This window comes from Lethenteron reissneri, chromosome 65 (genome assembly GCF_015708825.2).
Source record: "Lethenteron reissneri isolate LAM-NWPU_2019-01 chromosome 65, ASM1570882v1, whole genome shotgun sequence".
Lineage (NCBI taxonomy): Eukaryota > Metazoa > Chordata > Hyperoartia > Petromyzontiformes > Petromyzontidae > Lethenteron > Lethenteron reissneri.
The window spans coordinates 8104128-8122902 of record NC_083843.1 but is presented as its reverse complement, the minus strand read 5'-3'; the positions used below and the strand labels follow the sequence as shown (position 1 = coordinate 8122902).

The window sequence follows — 18775 nt, the reverse complement described above, 5'->3', positions numbered from 1 at the left end:
GTGTCCTAGTGTTGTTGGTTGTAATCAAGACAAAGCCATGGATGCATTAGGACTCAATTATTCTCATTAGTAAGGTGTGGCCTCCAAAATTGTTGCCACTCGGTGTCCGATATTATGGCAAGAGGCGTCCGTGGCACTTGACATCGAGTTGCAGTGTTTGTGAACCAACATTCTAAATAATGATCCACTGCTAGAGTGAATTACACCCAGAGCGTTACGTTACCAGAGTTCATAGTTTTAGCAGGGTGAACATTTGTTGAGGCAGGCAATCTCGGGATTGGTTTCAATTTTCGAAGACTAATCAGCAGTCAGTGCTGAAATATAATTGCTTCTGGCTTTCCTGATGTTAAAAGCCTTTGCGTTTTCAGCATTACTAATGGTTGGTATACATTTGGTTAAATGTATCATTTCAATGTAGTGTCAAGTGGCCTCAATCTGATGTATATTACAGGATGATGCGGTTACAATTTGTAATGCAAATGTCTGCATATATTACCAACCAATTAACTCGAGGGATTTGTGTGTTAATCGTTTTTTATTTATTTTGAAATTCAGCCATAGTTTATATTTGTATTACAATATACAAATCCAAGTTGGTGAACTTGACTCTACATTTGCTTTCAGAACCCATGGGCTATATATTATATTGACAATGTACAGTAAGTGGCGTTAGCTTGGGTTTTGTATTGCAACGCATGTGCCACGTTTACAAATGCAATGAACACGCGAACTGGGGCACTCGCCCTGGCTCCGTGAGTGCTCTACCTGCAGGAACGTGAGCGAGTCCCTCTCCTCCTGCAGAGTGCGCAGGCGCGTGGCTGCTGCCTGGAGCTCGCTGATCTCGTGCTCATAATGAGCGATGTTCTCCTCGATCCGGGACAGCAGCTCGCGCCCCTTCACGTCCACGCGATCCAGAGCCGCCCTCTCATTCTCATCCAGCATCACCCTCATGTGGGTGAACTCGCCTGAGATGCGAGCCTTGGTCTGGACCATGGAATCCTGCAAGGGGCATGCGATGGATTCTATAAATTCATATTCCATGCTGTTAAGACCAAAGTCACATTGTTTTCCGGTTACTCCAAACCTATTTTTTCCTGCCTCAACGTTATGTCTTTGGACTCACATCCCATTGAATATGTCCATATCGCCAGTAAGATTAATAAACAAAATCCTCTATATAAATAAACACATTGTCTCACCTCGGCTCCATCTTGATATAGTCCAAGCCGCCATTCTCCCCATCTTTGACTACTGTGAAATCATTGACCGCCTCGCCTCTTTAGTTCCATTATACCACCTGGCTGCCCACTTTGACCTTGATGCCTCCATATCAACATATTATTGCAACCTCTGTATCACCTCCAATTCATCCCCCCTGGATATGTTTAGAGACCACCACTGGGCTGTTTTCATCCTAATGAAGTACCGGTGAAGACACTTGACGCCGAGGTTGAGGCACACGTATGTTTATTTTACACAGCACGTTCGTGGCATACAGCACTGGAGGGGGTATCGGCCCCCTCACCCGACTAGCTAAGGATACACGTCCTAGCTACTCCTAGCCTGCCTCTTAGTCCTCCACTAATGGGCTAGGGGAGGCTATTTGGCCCGACACTGGTAAGTCGGGCCCGGTACCCGGAGTCCCAGACCAGCTCTTAGAAGAGCACCGGCTCTGGCTCTCGGGACCACGCCGCTGGCTCAGTCCTGTTCGGCCCTGATAAGGACATCGAACGAGGGGAGTCCAGGGCTCTATCTAAGACGTCTTCAGTCTTCTCTGGTTAGCTTTTAACATAACTGACTCGAGCCCCTATAACGTCCCCTTTTATACCCAACCCCTCCTTGAGGGGTGGGGCCCCGGGGGATCATAACGCCGAACCAGCCCCCCCCCAGGGTGTCTGGCTCGGACGTCGCAGAGGGCATCTCCCCGTGCACACACGTAGCCCCGCCCACTGTGTTTGTTTCCCATAGACTGCCATGCATAACGGGCCCTCTCTTTAACACCCCTACATCACCCCCCCCCCCCCCCCCCCCCGCATAGCTCGCAGCCGTCCCGGCTGCCAACATACAAAATGACAATAAAAATGAATTTATACCGTAACCGCGCGTGTGCCTCACTAATTTTCAACAATAACAAGAACGGCAACAAGAACACAACAAAATGCAACAGCAAGAAGAGAAAACAACCCGACGCACCCCCCCCCCCCCCCTTGAATAAATACGAATTCCGTAAAAAAAACAACCTATATACAATTTGCAGGGAACCCACCATACACACAACACCAGGTGAACCCAACGTATGTACATTTCAATGGGCAGGGAACACACCCCCCACACAACACACAATGAACACAACCTATATACACATCTTCCGGCCTCACAACAGTCTGCGCATTTTTGCGCGCGTCCTTGCAGCGGGCCCCTCACACGGGGTAACCCCGGGTGGCGGACCGTCAGGTGGTAATTGTCCGTCCCGGAGTGAGACCTCCTCCGATGGCGCGTGACCGTTGGTATCCCAGAAGGGGTGGTCGGGCGTGAGCCCGTCAGTCTTGATGCACCTGGAGGTGGCACGGCCGGCAAGGCATTAGGTGAGAACGGCGGAGACGGACCCAGTGAGTCGGTCGACCCCCCACACGTTTGGCCACGCATGTGTGAAGTGGGTTTGTGTACCGCAACGAAGGGTTTTAACCTAGAGGGGTGCACGAACCAACGCCGCTTCCCCCATTTAATGCGCACGCACTGTGGTCGCAAAATTTCGACCACCTCCACAGGGCCCCGCCACGGCCGCACTAGCTTAGGGGAGGTAGCCAGGGGCACTTGGGGACAGTGCAACCATGCCTTGTCCCCCGGCTTCCACTGTATCACGTGCGCCCGACCCAGCCTGAGGCGCTCATTCGCCTTTTGACGGAGGTCCGAGTTCAACATAGCAGCATCCCGCGCCTCTGTTAATTTGGCCAGATTAAATTTGACGTGGTCAGCCAATTTAGTTTTTCCTTGCGGGTCGGGGATCTGCAGCTGGGCGCGAACAAGCGGGTCGGGTTCGCGACCGTACATGAGGTAAAAGGGGGAAAATCCCGTAGCTGCATGGGGTGCCATCCGGTATGCCGCCAAGACCCCTTGAATATGCAGGTCCCAGTCAGTCTGCGAATCTGAGACCTGCTGTGACATCATTGACGAAATGGTGCGATGCAGGCGCTCGACCATTCCGTCAGTCTGCGGGTGATACGGGGAGGTACGAATTTTCTTCGTGCCTAAGAGGTCACAGACTTGTTTAAGTAATTTACTGGAAAAATTTCTGCCCTGGTCGGTCAGCAGCCGCTTCGGAGCACCTTTGTCCAGGACGTATCCCTGAACAAAGGCCTCCACGATGGCTGCTGCCGACTGGTTGGCAAGGGGCCAGGCCATGGGCCAGCGCGTAAAATACTCGACACCTGTCAACAAATACCTATTGCCCCTGGGGGTGGCGGGAAATGGGCCCAAAATGTCCAGCGCGACAAGCTCATTTATTCTGGATACCTTGATCGATTGCAAGGGCGGGTTAGACTCCCGCGCCGGCGGTTTCCGTTGCGCACACCGAGGGCATGATCCCAATAGATCCCCAACATCCCTCGTCATACCAGGCCAAAAAAAATCAAGTTGTAGCAGTGCAAGAGTCTTTTGGGTCCCCAGGTGTAATAGGCGCTCATGCGCGGCCCACACCACCTTGCCTCGCAACTCAGAGGGGACCACCAGCCGATGTCGCTGGGATTTGCCGTCCCAATGCATCAGCAGACCTTGCACCATTTCCCATGCATCTGAATCACCTTTCACCCGCCCAGCACCCCCGATGCGACGACGCCACCCGAGGAGGGAGGTATCCTCCATTTGGAGGCGCCCCCACTCAGTGACGGGCAACCCCAACAGGGAATCTCTTCCCTGTTGTTCGATCGAATTATTAGGCAGGGGTTCGTCGTCGTCGGTGGCTGCCAAGATCGGAACCGATGCGTCCCCTGAAGGCCTGCAACGTCCCGACCCCAGGAGGCATGCACATTCCGAGGTGGTTGGCATGCGCGACAGAGCGTCCGCGTTGGTATGGCGAACGCCCTTACGGTAGGTGGTTTCAAAATCAAAGTCCTGGAGAACCTCCAACCATCGAGACAACTGTCCCGATGGTTGTTGAACTCGCAGGGCATACTGTAGTGCCGCATGATATGTGCGGACGGTGAAATGCCGACCGTACAGATATGGGCGATACTGTTGGATGAAGTAAACAATTGCCAACAGCTCCCTACGGGTGACACAATATCTTTGCTCCGCAGGAGACAACACCCGACTACCGTACGCGACCACCCGTTCCACGCCATCAACCACCTGGGAAAGCACACCCCCAATACCCGTGTTGCTCGTATCGGTGTCGAGCAAAAAGGGCTTAGAAAAATCTGGGTAGATCAAGGGAGGGGCTTTTACCAGGGCGTCCCGAAGGGAGCAGAAAGCAGCCTCCTCCTCTTGACCCCAGTGGAACCGAACCCCTTTAGATGTTAAAGCGTGCAGGGGTTTTGCAATTGTCGCAAAATCAGCAACAAACCGTCGATAATACGACGCAAACCCAATGAAACTCCTGACCTCTCCCACCGAGGTGGGAGTCGGCCAGGAGCTGACACACTGCGTTTTGGCGGGATCGGTAGCAATACCTGAGCGTCCCACGATGTGCCCCAAATAACGCACCGAATCGCGCAACAAATGGCATTTTTGGGGCTTGAATTTCAAATTAGCAGCCCGCATCTTTAGGAAAACCGCCCGCAACCTCTGGAGATGTTCGTCAAAAGTTTTACTAAAGACGATAACGTCATCCAAATAAATGAGGCACGACTCCCATTGCAATCCAGCCAAAACCAATTCCATCAAACGCTGGAAAGTTGCCGGCGCTGAGTGTAAGCCCATCGGCAACCGGTTGAATTGGAACAGGCCGTGCGGTGTACGGAAAGCAGTTTTAGGCTTAGAATCATCGTCCAGAGGAAGCTGCCAGAATCCCGAAAGTAAATCTAGTGTGGAAAAGAATCGCGCTCCCGCCAAGGCGTCCAGCGATTCATCCATCCGAGGGAGCGGGTATGCGTCGGCAACCGAAATTTTGTTAAGACGCCGGAAGTCAACGCAAAACCGCAACGAACCGTCCTGCTTTTTAACCAGGACGATCGGCGCTCCCCAAGGGCTGGTGGAAGGAGAAATGATGTCGGCGGCTAACATGTCATCAACAGCCGATTTGACATGGTCCTTTTCGGCGGGACTCAACCGAAACGGATTTTGTCGAATTGGCGCGCTGTCACCCGTGTCAATATGGTGACGCAGCAGGTGAGTACAACCCAAATCGTATTTATTCCGGCTAAAAACGTCGGAAAATTCCCGCAGTAGTGTTTTAAGTTGTTGACGCTCTGAATCTGACAGGTCCGTCGATCCCGCACAAAGCGCCTCGAGCCACCCTTCATCGCTGTCCGAATGTGGTCGCGACGCAGGGACAGTGCTGGCGTGATTTACGACGGGTTCCTCACAAGGCACCGGCGTTGCGTGAGCAAGCACGGTCCCCTGTGGGACCACCACCGTCTGCGAGCCCACATTGAGGACCGCGATGAAGGGTTCACCGTCCCCTCTTACTATGGTCTGGGCCGGAAGTAAATGAGGTCCACTAACCCCGGCCCTAGACGGCCCCAACAGAACCCCTTGGGCCCCAATACCCTTAGCGAAGGGCCGCCGAAGTTTCAAAGGTATCAACATTTGCGCCCCCGGAGGGACGCACACCGTTCTCTCTACGAACGCCGGCACCGTCGCGCACGCCGTCCGAGTCGCAGCCGGTGATGGCAGAAACGCCATGCGTCTGCCCGACGGAAGCTCTATACATCCCTGGTCGATCAATATCCTAATCGGCATTTTGGCCAGGAAGTCCGTCCCCAGCAGGCACGGAACCGCCAGCGAGGAGGAAACAAAAATCGGCCCAGACAATTTAATTTCCCCAATACAAATTTGGGCACGAATTTGTCCGATGATGCCAAGTGAGCCCCCGTTAGCCGCATAGAATGGTATGTTAACAGGCATCAAAGGACGACTCCGGACAGGGAGAATATTGTAAATCAATTCCGAAATAATAGTCGCCGATGCTCCCGTATCGACCAGGATGCGCACTTCAACCCCGTCGATGTACCCCACAACGGCCGACGACCCCGACGATGCGGCTACCACACGATCGACCAGCACGGACCACTGGCCGGGTTCGATATGAGTACCCGGGGTGGTGCGTGATGGTGCGATGGTGCGCGATACCGGCCCCCCTCTCGTTGCGGTGTTTGCGTGCGTGACGGGTGTGTGTGTGGGCCAAACGTGTGGGGTGCCGCGACTCGCCGGTTTATGATGGTGGAGCTTGAGATGAGGCCCGTCGTCCCGTTGAGGTGTCGTCCCGCGCTGACGAGGAGAGCGGCACCCCGAGGTGACGTGGCCCCGGACGCCGCAGTTAAAACACCGCGGGAGCGGCGTCGGAGGTGACGGATGGCCGGAACGGCCCGACCCGTCCTGGCCCGGCCGTGCTCCCGTCGCCTGTTGCCGTCGGTGGTCGACGGCGTAGAGTTCCTCCGTCGGAAGGGTGGCTGCAGCCACTGCACGCCCCGCCGATGCCCTGCTGGCTTTTCGCCGGAGCGACAGGAGGTTGGCGTGGAGGAGCCTTGCCGCCTGGAGCGATGTCATCTCTGCGTCCTCCTGCGCGACCACAGCGATGTCAAGGTCGTCAGCCAGGAGGAGTATTTTCTCCGTCACCATAGCGTCGATGCCGTCGTCGTCCATACGGGGGAAGGCCGACTTAGCCATCGCCAGGAGGCTCGTTCGATACGCCAGGGGTGACTCCTTCTCACCCCGCTTGCGGTCGTGGAATTGCTGTCTGCATTCAGCCGATGGTCCATAGACCCCTCCCAGCAGCTGCAGCGCCATCGGTAACGTAGCCCGCCTCTCTCTTGGCGCCGACGTGAGGGCGGCGAGCGCGTCGCCGTCGAGGAGCGCCGGCAGCGCGCAGAGAGCCTCCTCATCGGACCACTTCGCCATCTCCTGATGGGCGAGGAAACGTCTGCGAAAACCGGCCCAGTCCCCCTCCGCGCCGACGAACTCCTTCAGCGGGGGCAGCCTCTGATGGAGCGCAGCGGTCGTTGTAGATTCCCGCGGGCAGATGTCACCTCCACTCGGCTGTGCGTCGGTGCGAGCGGCCGATGGGATCGCCTGTCGCGGTTGTGATGACGTCGCAGCTTCAGCGACGGCGATGTCGGAGCGGATGTGTAGGCTGGCCACGCCCCGAACAGCTGCAGCGTCGATGGCGGGAGTTTCAAACTCGGACTGCTCCGAAATGGCGGGAAGGCGCCCTGGTCGTTGGCCCGCCTCGCCCCGTGTTGAATCACCGGCCCCCAGCCGCGTGATGGTCTCCAGCGTGGCGGCAGCGGCATACAGCAGCTCCGCCAGCCTCCCGTGAGCCAGCCGCAACCAGTTGAAGTACCGGTGAAGACACTTGACGCCGAGGTTGAGGCACACGTATGTTTATTTTACACAGCACGTTCGTGGCATACAGCACTGGAGGGGGTATCGGCCCCCTCACCCGACTAGCTAAGGATACACGTCCTAGCTACTCCTAGCCTGCCTCTTAGTCCTCCACTAATGGGCTAGGGGAGGCTATTTGGCCCGACACTGGTAAGTCGAGCCCGGTACCCGGAGTCCCAGACCAGCTCTTAGAAGAGCACCGGCTCTGGCTCTCGGGACCACGCCGCTGGCTCAGTCCTGTTCGGCCCTGATAAGGACATCGAACGAGGGGAGTCCAGGGCTCTATCTAAGACGTCTTCAGTCTTCTCTGGTTAGCTTTTAACATAACTGACTCGAGCCCCTATAACGTCCCCTTTTATACCCAACCCCTCCTTGAGGGGTGGGGCCCCGGGGGATCATAACGCCGAACCAGCCCCCCCCCAGGGTGTCTGGCTCGGACGTCGCAGAGGGCATCTCCCCGTGCACACACGTAGCCCCGCCCACTGTGTTTGTTTCCCATAGACTGCCATGCATAACGGGCCCTCTCTTTAACACCCCTACACTAAGATTCCTTTTAAACAAATCCGTCAAGTATGTAAGGACCTCCGAACTCCACAAATTCCCAGTTGCAACCTCAATAAGTACCTCCCTACGTGACTTTACCGAAATAACCAAAGAGTATGGATTTCTGCCGTCACTAAAGCTTCAAATCAAAAAAGTACCTCCCTGTTCTCTCAAAAATTACTATATATTAAAACTAGGTTTTGCGACGCATCCTTCCATGCTGCTGATATTACTCCGCATTACTGGAGTGTCCTTGCCTCTCAGCCGAGGCTAGGCTCCCTTCCCAGCCACCAACACGATTAGAGGGCTGCGTAATGATTGAGATATGAACCAGTGCTTGACTCTACCTTCACCAACCTGCACTGACCCACGCGACTAAGTATGGCCAACTAGCTGCAATGATCAACATGATGTTGCGGAACTTTCGTCCAGAAGTGTATTGGTGAGCATCTGTAAATTCTTCTTGGTTCTTTCGGTAAAGTCACGTAGAATGGAAACAATAAAAATAATAAAATAAAACATAATAAAATAATTCTCACGACGTTTCGGCTACAACGCAAGCAGCCGTCTTCAGGTGAAGAATTAAACACTGCCAAGCTTGGAGCGTATATATAAGCTGGGTTGGAGGTGGAAGAAGAGCGCCTTGACAAAATAATTTGCATATCAAGAGAAATGTAGCATATTTATGGGAAATGCGTAGGAGGTGGGCGGGGGGGTTTCAAAGTCATATTATGCCCATGCATTATGCAGGATTGACAGTATCAAAGGGAGGGGGTAGGGGGTAGCATTAACAAAGGGAGGGAATGTTAATAGTATGTAGAAGCAACGAAACATGTCAATGGGAGAGCGGTGGTAGGAGACCCGCAGCGGAGCAAATAATCCCTTCCGAGTGGAGAACACAAGATACACAGTCAATGTCAGTGAGTGGACTGCGGTCTGAAAGTCACCGTAAATGTGAACAACAATCAGTTAAGATCCGAAATGGTGTATTACGTCCTTCCAATGATTGCTGAGCCAGAATCCATCTTCTCTGTTGAAATTGTCTCTGTGTTTGTATATGTGGATCGCCTCATGAACGAATCTCTCATAGTAGCCAGATGGCTTGCAGAGAACCTCTGTCTTGGAGAAGTCAATGTCATGTGAGCCCACTGAATTGTAACAGTGATCTGCCACGGCAGAAGTGTTTGTCCTACCGTGTTTCAAGTCTGCTTTATGTTCACGGATGCGGTCCGAAACATGTCGCTTGGTTTCTCCAATGTAACTGCTACCACAGAGGCAACTCAATTTGTAGACGCAAGGGTACTGTATGTCCGGAACCACATCTTTTACAGACGGGCCCAAATCACGGATTTTATGTTCTGTGTTGAATCGGACCTGGATCTTGTGTTTTATCAAGATTTTGGAGATCTTTTTTTGTGACCCCAGCAATGTAGGGTAAGGTGATGGTTTTGAAAGGCTCCTCAACAGGATCCTTCTTGATGGTTGGAGTGATGGCTTTGCGGATTGTGTAGTCGGAGTAACCATTAGCCTTAAGAACTTGGTGTACGTGTTTGAGTTCACTGGCAATGTGTTCCTGGTCGGAGATGCATTGGGCTCTATGGTATAGAGTCTTGATGAGGGAATTCTTCTGGGATGGATGGTGGTGGGAATCCGGTTTTAGGTAAGCATCCCTATGGGTGGATTTCCTGTAGACAGAGTGGCTCATTGAACCATCAGGTCTCCTTTTAATTAGGACATCCAAAAAGGGTAGCTTGCCATCTTTTTCGACTTCCATGGTGTATCTGATGGCTGGGTGTATGGAATTGATGTGGTCGAGATATTGGTCTAGAGCAGGCCAGCCATGTGGCCAGATGACAAAAGTGTCATCTCCCACTACACAATCCGCAAAGCCATCACTCCAACCATCAAGAAGGATAATGTTGAGCAGCCTTTCAAGACCATCACCTTACCCTACAGTGCTGGGGTCACAAAAAAGATCTCCAAAATCCTGATAAAACACAAGATCCAGGTCCGATTTAACACAGTACATAAAATCCGTGATCTGGTCCCGTCTGTAAAAGATGTGGTTCCAGACATACAGTACCCTGGCGTCTACAAACTAAGTTGCCTCTGTAGTAGCAGTTACATTGGAAAAATCAAACGACATGTCTCGGACCGCATACGTGAACATAAAGCAGACTTGAAACACGGTAGGACAAACACTTCTGCCGTGGCAGATCACTGTTACAATTCAGTGGGCTCACATGACATTGACTTCTCCAAGACAGAGATTCTCTGCAAGCCATCTGGCTACCATGAGAGATTCGTTCATGAGGCGATCCACATATACAAACACAGAGACAATTTCAACCGAGAATATGGATTCTGGCTCAGCAATCATTGGAAGGATGTAATAAACCATTTCGGATCTTAACTGATTGTTGTTCACATTTGCGGTGACTTTCAGACCACAGTCCACTCACTGGCATTGACTGTGTATCTTGTGTTCTCCACAGGGAATGGATTATTTGCTCCGCTGCGGGTCTCCCGCCACCGCTCTCCCATTGACATGTTTCGTTGCTTCTACATACTATTAACATTCCCTCCCTTTGTTAATGCTACCCCCAACCCCCTCCCTTTGATGCTGCTAATCCTGCATAATGCATGGGCATAATATGACTTTGAAACCCCCCCCCCACCCACCTCCTACGCATTTCCCATAAATATGCTAAATGCAAATTCTTTTGTCAAGGCGCTCTTCTTCCACCTCCAACCCAGCTTATATATACGCTCCAAGCTTGGCAGTGTTTAATTCTTCACCTGAAGATGGCTGCTTGCGTTGTAGCCGAAACGTCGTGAGAATTATTTTATTATGTTTTATTTTATTATTTTTATTGTTTACATTCTACGTGACTTTACCGAAAGAACCAAGAAGATGATTCCCTGCAGTCACGAAGCTTTAAATCGACATCTGTAAATTATTTACCAAAACAGATGAGCACATGATTCACCTTCTGTATAGATTTGTCTCTGCACATCATCAATGAAAGTATTTTGTACGCAATCTATTTGCCCCATGGCCTTTTGGGATTGAATTATTTTATCAGTACTGGCAGACCTCGCTAAGCGCTCAGTATGCTTCCTGAAGAAGTGAGTGCTTATCGAATCAGCGCTAAAATGGGTAATTATACTGTTGTATATATGGGGATGTGTTCCCGTCAGCGTTATTGCTTTTGGATGTCCAATATATGAGGGCTTCATTGGGGTATCGGTAAAAGCACAAATAATACAGATGGTAAACATTATTTAATGAATCAAAAATAATTATAATAACCTCATGAAGTATGACATGCTGTGCATAATACTGTACTCCTGCTACCATGGCAGCAGTGGGAGAAGAGGGTGGAGCAGCTGCTGCGCTCCCAGTCTGGGGTCATTCTCAGAGAAGAGCTCCAGGACCTCCGTGAACTTAGCGGTGCCCTCAGTTCTACATTTCTGTGGTGAGGTGTCTTTTAGATGGAGCCTGGAACTCTATCCTGGTCGAGTGAGTTCTCACCTTGCTAACATTTAAAATAACTAAATCGATTTTTTTTTTTTACTAAAAATCGTGATAATCGAATCACGGGGGGTGGGGTCTGATTGGCTCAGCATGCGTCGCTCTCATTGGCTGAGCGAATGATTGGGGGTGGATACATTTCCTCGTAAGGGCTTTATCCGATACTAGCTGTACCCGGTGAAACATTCACCGATCTAGCAGATCTTAATGAAACATTCACGCATTTTTGCTAATCATATTTTTCAACAAAGATTGATCTAAATATACAATTGCCATATTCTGGGTTCTTTTCCGACACTAGATGAAGTGAATCATACGATATGACTCTTGATCGAGCTAGATATAATTGTCCTTGGCTTAAAACAGACTTAGGTAATTAAATGCATTTTTTATCAAACGTTTGACCTTGTGACTTATTGATTGTCATTGAAAAAGTATGGGGAATTGTTAGCATTTGACACTGAATGTTACATTTGTGTCTAATGGAATGAGTGGGATTCTTGGAATAAGTACAATGTCGGAGGTTGCTCCACCGATCATTTTTGCTTCGATTATGTAAGTTTGTATTTGAGTAAGAGTAAGTCTTGTACCATTAAGTAGTCCTCACAATGACATTAGGTTTTTAAGGAGCATGATAACGGCTCCTACTTTAAGTTTCAGTTTATGAGGAGGCATTCCGGTTGGAGGAAGACTTTAACAATTCTTCCGGGAGTGCACGTTGATCAGCAGTATCATCACTCACAATAGTATCCACGCACTTGAAAAGCACTCCGCTCCATTGTTGAGATAAAAAAAAGTCTGCGTTTGTAACACTCAGTATTGAGCTTCATTTAAGCTGTTCAGGAGTAATCATAGAAAAGTAAATGTCACCGTATAGTTGCACAATTGTATCTTGATTTTCTGGATAGCAGTGTGAGAGTAATGTTGCTGCATTGTCTGTTTTTCCATCAACAACGTTCAGGAGATATTCCACAAGTTCCTTTTCATTTTCCAGAGCTCGCAAATTCTGTTTCAGATTCAGAACCTGTAATTCTCCCTAGAAACGATGCTTCTTTATACAATTTGCAACAGTAAGAGGCCGTGAACCACGTAAAGTAACCAGTAGGACTTGCTTGCAAATTGTTTACATTTACATCACCCAATAATCTGTCAAGAGCCTGGCATTTGTGTGTGCTTCATCCCAGACAATTAGTTTCGATTGGAATATATTTGTGGCTTCGTCTTTGGCTTCATATTGCAAGTCAATATTGCAATTATTTTCATAGGGATTTTAGAGACTGAATGAGCAGATCAGCCTCCAGCTAATAGTTTTGCTGGAATTCCTGTTGACGCAACTGGTGTTGCTATATCCCCTTTATCTCTAATAGTAGAGTGACATAGTGCTGGCTCTTGTACAGCAGCTGCAACTGTAGGTGGGCCGTTAGCACACACGCCGTTGAGCATATATGCGTGTGTGCCGGTAGGGTGGAGGAACTGGGGTATGGGACACGGTAGACCTCGTGGGAAAGCTCCTAGAACCCTCTGGTGGGTTCGAGAAGAGAGGCGTGGCTATGGCGGCGCCATGCCGCGCTGAGGAAAATATAAGCAGCAGAGAGCGAGAGCTGCAGGCTGCCGGTTCTGGGAGTGGACTCGTCTCTTCCTCGTCGCCTTTGTCGCTACCGCCTTCACCTGGGCATTGCGCGGCCGGACAGTAGTTGGCTGTCTCGATCGATGCCATCGGTACAATGCGGCTGGGTCATGTCTAGACCAGGTCGTATGGTAGCATGGTCGTGAGAGAGAGGGGGAGGACGGTGCCTCCTGCAACTACCTCGTTTCCGACTGAGTGTGTGCGACGCACGCCACCTGCACACACACACACACAAGCCTCCAACAAGAAGGAAGAAGAGATATATGACACTACACTTAGAAAGAGTGATAGGTGCCATTCAGGACAATTGCACAGGATATATATGTGCAAGGAGACAATAAAGATTCGCGGATGACATAGATCCGATGGAAAAAAAACTGCATAGTACTGCAGCAAAGTGTTCATACGCTCAATAAGTTAGGATAGGATGCAGGACTGAGGATTAACGTGGAAAAGACAAAGACAATGGTGTTCGGAAGGGAGTACATTGAGAAAAAGGTGATAAGAGAAAGCTGCAAAATTGTGAATGTAAAGGAATTTGTATTCCTTGGGCCGTCTACTGACATGGGACAATGACTGCACTAAAGATGAAATGAGAGCGAGAATCGCTAAGGCAAAATGATTAATGCCAGGATTTAATAACATCTGGAGAAGCAAGAAAATCAGCTACAAGAACAAACTGAACATCGTAAGAACATGCGTGTTCAATACAGCTTTGTATGCTTGCAAGACTTGAACATTAAAAAATACTGTCAGACATAAGATATTGGTACTCGAAATGTATTTCTATAGAAGGATACTCCGTCTAAGCTGAACTCAAAGAGTGACCAACGTAGAAGTAATACAAATATGGCACCCAGAAGAAGATGTGATGATGCAGCAGTGATGAGAAGGAAACTGGCACTACACATATGTAGTATGGAAAACAACAGGCAAATGAAAAGTATGTTTTTGTTCATAAATATGGAAGGAACCGGAAAGAGAGACCTCACAGGGAATGGATTGATGACATTAAAGATTGGTACCAGAAAGATGTGGCACTACTAGAGCATATTGACATAAGACAGAGACAGGAAAGTGGAAACCAATGACGACATAGGCAGTAGACACCTACTACGGGCTATCTGCCCATGGATCGTCATGATGATGATCACCAGGTAGGGCAGTGGTGGTGTGGTGGTCATAAAACTGTGTGGTGAGTAATTTATGAATGGGTGCCGGGCTGTCTTCACCAACCCACATTGACCAGCATGGTAAAGTATTGTTAAGCAATCTGCTAGCCTGACGGTTGTGACAAGGCCTCAATGTTACACTGGTTTAACAAAGGGTATAATTTATCCAAAAGAGTTATTTTTAGATTTGAAGCTTTCGTGACTGCAAGGATTCATACTTAGGTTTTTCGGTAAAGTCACGTAGGTAAAAAATAAATAACATAATTGAAAAAATAATAGAAATTAAATAATAAATTACGACGTTTCGGATGCAACACAACTCTTCGTCATCAGGCGGGACCGTCACAGCTAGATTTACTGTCTCAAGTGAGGCAAAATTCCAAGAGTCAAGCTCTTAAATACAAGTTAAGGGGGGGAGGGGCTTATCTGAATGTGGTTGCCAGTGAATGGAACGTGGGGGGGGGGGGGGGGGGGCGGGGCTACAAGCGAACAATCGGTGATTGTTGACCTGTGCAAGAGTACAATCGTTATACCTCAACCTGTGCAAGAGAATAATCGGTGTACCTCGACCTAGACAGGTGTTGGCTGAAAATCCAAATACAAAAAAGCAGTACTGTTAAACGCTGGGGATGTCAACACTCGGTAAAGTAGAAAAGTACCTGTCAAATAAGATGGTACAAATGTGTAGTTCAACTTTTTTACATGGTTAATAACATCTTTCCAATGATTACTCAGTTTGTACCCATCATCACGGTTGAAGTTATGTCTGTGTTTGTATATCTGGATGGCTTCGTGTACAAACCTTTGATGGTAGCCAGGAAGTTTGCAGAGCACCTTGGTCTCGGAAAAGACAATCGCAAAAGACAATGGGTTCCCATGATATTGTCTTTTCCGAGACCATGGTGCTCTGCAAACCTCCTGGCTACCACCAAAGGTTTGTACACGAAGCAATCCAGATATACAAACACAGACATAACTTCAACCGTGATGATGGGTACAAACTGAGTAATCATTGGAAAGATGTTATTAACCATTTAAAAAAGTTTTAACTACACATATTTGTACCATCTTATTTGACAGGTACTTTTCTACTTTACCGAGTGTTGACATCCCCAGCGTTTAACAGTACTGCTTTTTTTATTTGGATTTTCAGCCAACACCGGTTTAGGTCGAGGTACACCGATTGTTCTCTTGCACAGGTCGAAGTATACCGATTGTACTCTTGCCCAGGTCGACAATCACCGACTGTTCGCTTGTAGCCCCGATCACCTCCCCCCCCCCCCCCAAGTTCCATTCCCTGGCTACCACATTCAGATAAGCCCCTCCCCCCCTTAACTTGTATTTAAGAGCTTGACTCTTGGAATTTTGCCTCACTTGAGACAGTAAAACTAGCTGTGACGGTCCCACCTGATGACAGAGACTTGTGTTGCCTCCGAAGCGTCGTGATTAATTATTTTATTTCTATTATTTTTTCAATTATGTTATTTATTTTTTACCTACGTGACTTTACCGAAAAACCTAAGAGTATATAGTTATTTTTAGTACATGTGTAGTGTAATAGCACCGGCTGGTGGACAGCAGGGGAAACTGTGGTGGACAAACAGTACACACGCCGATGAGGGTGTGCACGGTGTGTTGGCAGAGAGGAGAAACTCGGGAAAGGGTCACGGAGGACCCCATCTGGAGGCTTCTGGAACCTGCTGGCGGGTTTGAGAAGGGAGGCGCGGTTAGGGCGGAGCCAGGCCGCTCTGGGAGCATAAATGGAGCCGAGAGCAGGGTCCCGGGGCTGCCGGTTCTGGGAGTGGACTTGTCTCGTTGTTGCTGTCATCTCGTTGCCATCGTTACTGCCGTCTTGACTAGATATTGCGCTGCTAAAAGTTGTTGTCTCAGTCGGCACGGTCAGTGTTTGACCGTTAGTGTTGTGTACAGGCTAGGCTAAGCAAATGTGGAGAGTGTGCGGACAAGACCATGGAAGTTGATAAATAAAAGAAGGTGCCTCCTACGACCTTGTCTCATAATCATTGACACTACAAATGTATAACGTACATACATCATATATATATATATATTGTGTGTTGATTAACTCTGACTAACCCAACCAATAATAGATATCAATTGTAATTTATATAAATACATGAAACCCTCCCCCATTCATTTGTCTCCGCACCTGATTGGCTCACAAGTGATGACATCGCATTTATTTCTCTCTTTAAGAACAATTCTGGCTGTGACCTGATGAAGCTGGTTGTAATTACCAGTGAAATGTCATACTCAAATTGTAAATGTTGTGGGTTTACTCTCCAACACACCGGTTTGCTGAACTAGTAAATTATTGCCATGTTTTGTTTACGTGACAACCCTTACTAATTGGCTGTTTTGGGTGGTGGTGGGTTTAATGACACATTCATATTGTCGCGATCTAACTCCAAAAAAACCTCTATTTTGGATAATATTAGTCTCAAAAGCCTAAGTGTTAAACTGGTGTAAATTATTATTACCATCACAAGGTGACTTTATGGAGGATCTAAATCAATCATTAGCAGGCCGGGGTGTAGCAATGCTCATGACACATTGCCAGACAACTCTGTCCTGGGTTACACACCATGCTGAGTGCAGTCCGCCTAGATAACGATGCTTGAGATCGGCCTCAATCATGCATGTCCAGTTCAGCCTCGGCCTGCCCCTGGGCCACCTCCAATCCCGAGCAAGGCCGTCAATGATTGCACACAGTGCTCTGGTGGGATCATCCAACGTGTCAGCATGGCAATGTGTCCACAGAGCCAGATCCTTCTGACTGTGACTGCTTCAGACAGCGAATACAGTTAAAGAATTCCCTCATCAAAACACTATACCATAGGGCCCATTGCATCTCAGACCAACACCACCTGGCCAGTGAATTAAAACATGCACATCTGGCCCTCAAGATGAATGGATACTGTGACTGTACTATCCGCCTAGCTGTTTCTCCCACAATGCAGAAACAACCACCTGAATCTCCAACAAAAATCATCACGTTGCCATACATAGCAGGCGTTACCAAAATGATTTCCCAAGTTCCAAACAAACACAAGATCAAGGTCCGATTCAATACAGTACACAAAATCCGTGATCTGATCCCATCCGTAAAGGATGTCATTCCTGACTTACAGTACCCCGGTGTTTACAAATTGAGTTGTACCTGTGGTGACTGCTATATCGGGGAGACGAAACGACATATTTCTGACTGAATTCGCGAGCACAAATCAGATTTGAAACACGGCAGAACGAATTCTTTGGCCGTAGCTGATCATTGTTTCAACACAGCAGGTTCTCATGATATCGTTTTCTCCGATTCCAAAGTTCTCTGCAAACCTCCCGGTTACTACCAAAGATTTGTCCATGAAGCCATCCAGATATACAAACATAGACACAACCGAGAGGATGGTTTTAAACTAAGCAATTGTAGTGACATAAGAAGGGAGGGGCTGCTGGGGGCTCTGGGACCCTGGGTGGGCCAGACGCTTAAGCCTCTTGGCACCAGGCGTTGGGTTCTCAGGCGGGTCCAGACGCTTAAGCCTCTTGGCACCAGGCGTTGGGTTCTCAGGCGCTTAAGCCTCTTGGCGCCGCCAACGGGGGGGGGGGGGGTTGTGTGTGCTCTGTGGGATGTCTGGTGGCGCACACGGCCCCACCCCTCGTTGGACCAGGCATAAAAGGAGAGCTCCCTGGACGATCGGGGCACAGTTGTAACTCAAGACCCAAGACCCACGACCAGCCATCTGAAGACCCTGGGATGCTGTGAGAGCCAGTGGTGGGACTCTGGAACTCCCGACTCTGCGACCTTGTGAGGGCGAGTTCCAGAGCGTAGCCAGAGTAGTGTATCTAGGCTGTGTACCTAGGCTGTAACAGAGTATCAGGACTGTTGGAGAGTTGGACTGTTGGAGAGTTGGACTGTTGGAGTGTTGTATCGGAATAAAGAAGTTACCTCTACAAGTGTCTCCGGAACCCGTTACATTTGGCGTCAGAAGTGGCAATGGAGACAAGAAGTAAGCCACGTACCTTCAGTCCTGACGGTGATGTTGAGGAGCAAGCGGCGATGGGGCAGCCAACTCGGGCCGACAACGACGCCGCACCGCCGGCTGAGCAGTCGTCCACCACACCTGCCGATCCTCCTCCAGCGTCGGGAGCAGCAATGGAGGAAACGCTGCTTCGCCTCACTGAGCTGCTCCACGCCACCGTCTCCATCCTGGACGACATGCGTCGCTCACAGGCGGAGGCAGGAGGGAGAGAGGCGGCGCAGCGGCCGCGCCATTCCGCCGGCTCCAACACAAAGATGGCAGCCATTCCCGCCACAAATACATCCGGGTGTGTCGTCACTTCTGC

General features: G+C 49.5%; 1 protein-coding gene across 1 annotated transcript in view; it reads right to left on the bottom strand.

Moving 5' to 3' along the window:
* The window catches only part of LOC133359496 (E3 ubiquitin-protein ligase TRIM7-like), a 34828-nt gene that overhangs the window by 11095 nt on the left and 4958 nt on the right, over positions 1-18775 (bottom strand). The window contains exon 3 of the mRNA XM_061577911.1: positions 766-999. Coding sequence (XP_061433895.1) covers positions 766-999 — 234 coding nt within the window. The remainder of the gene's footprint in view (positions 1-765; positions 1000-18775) is intronic.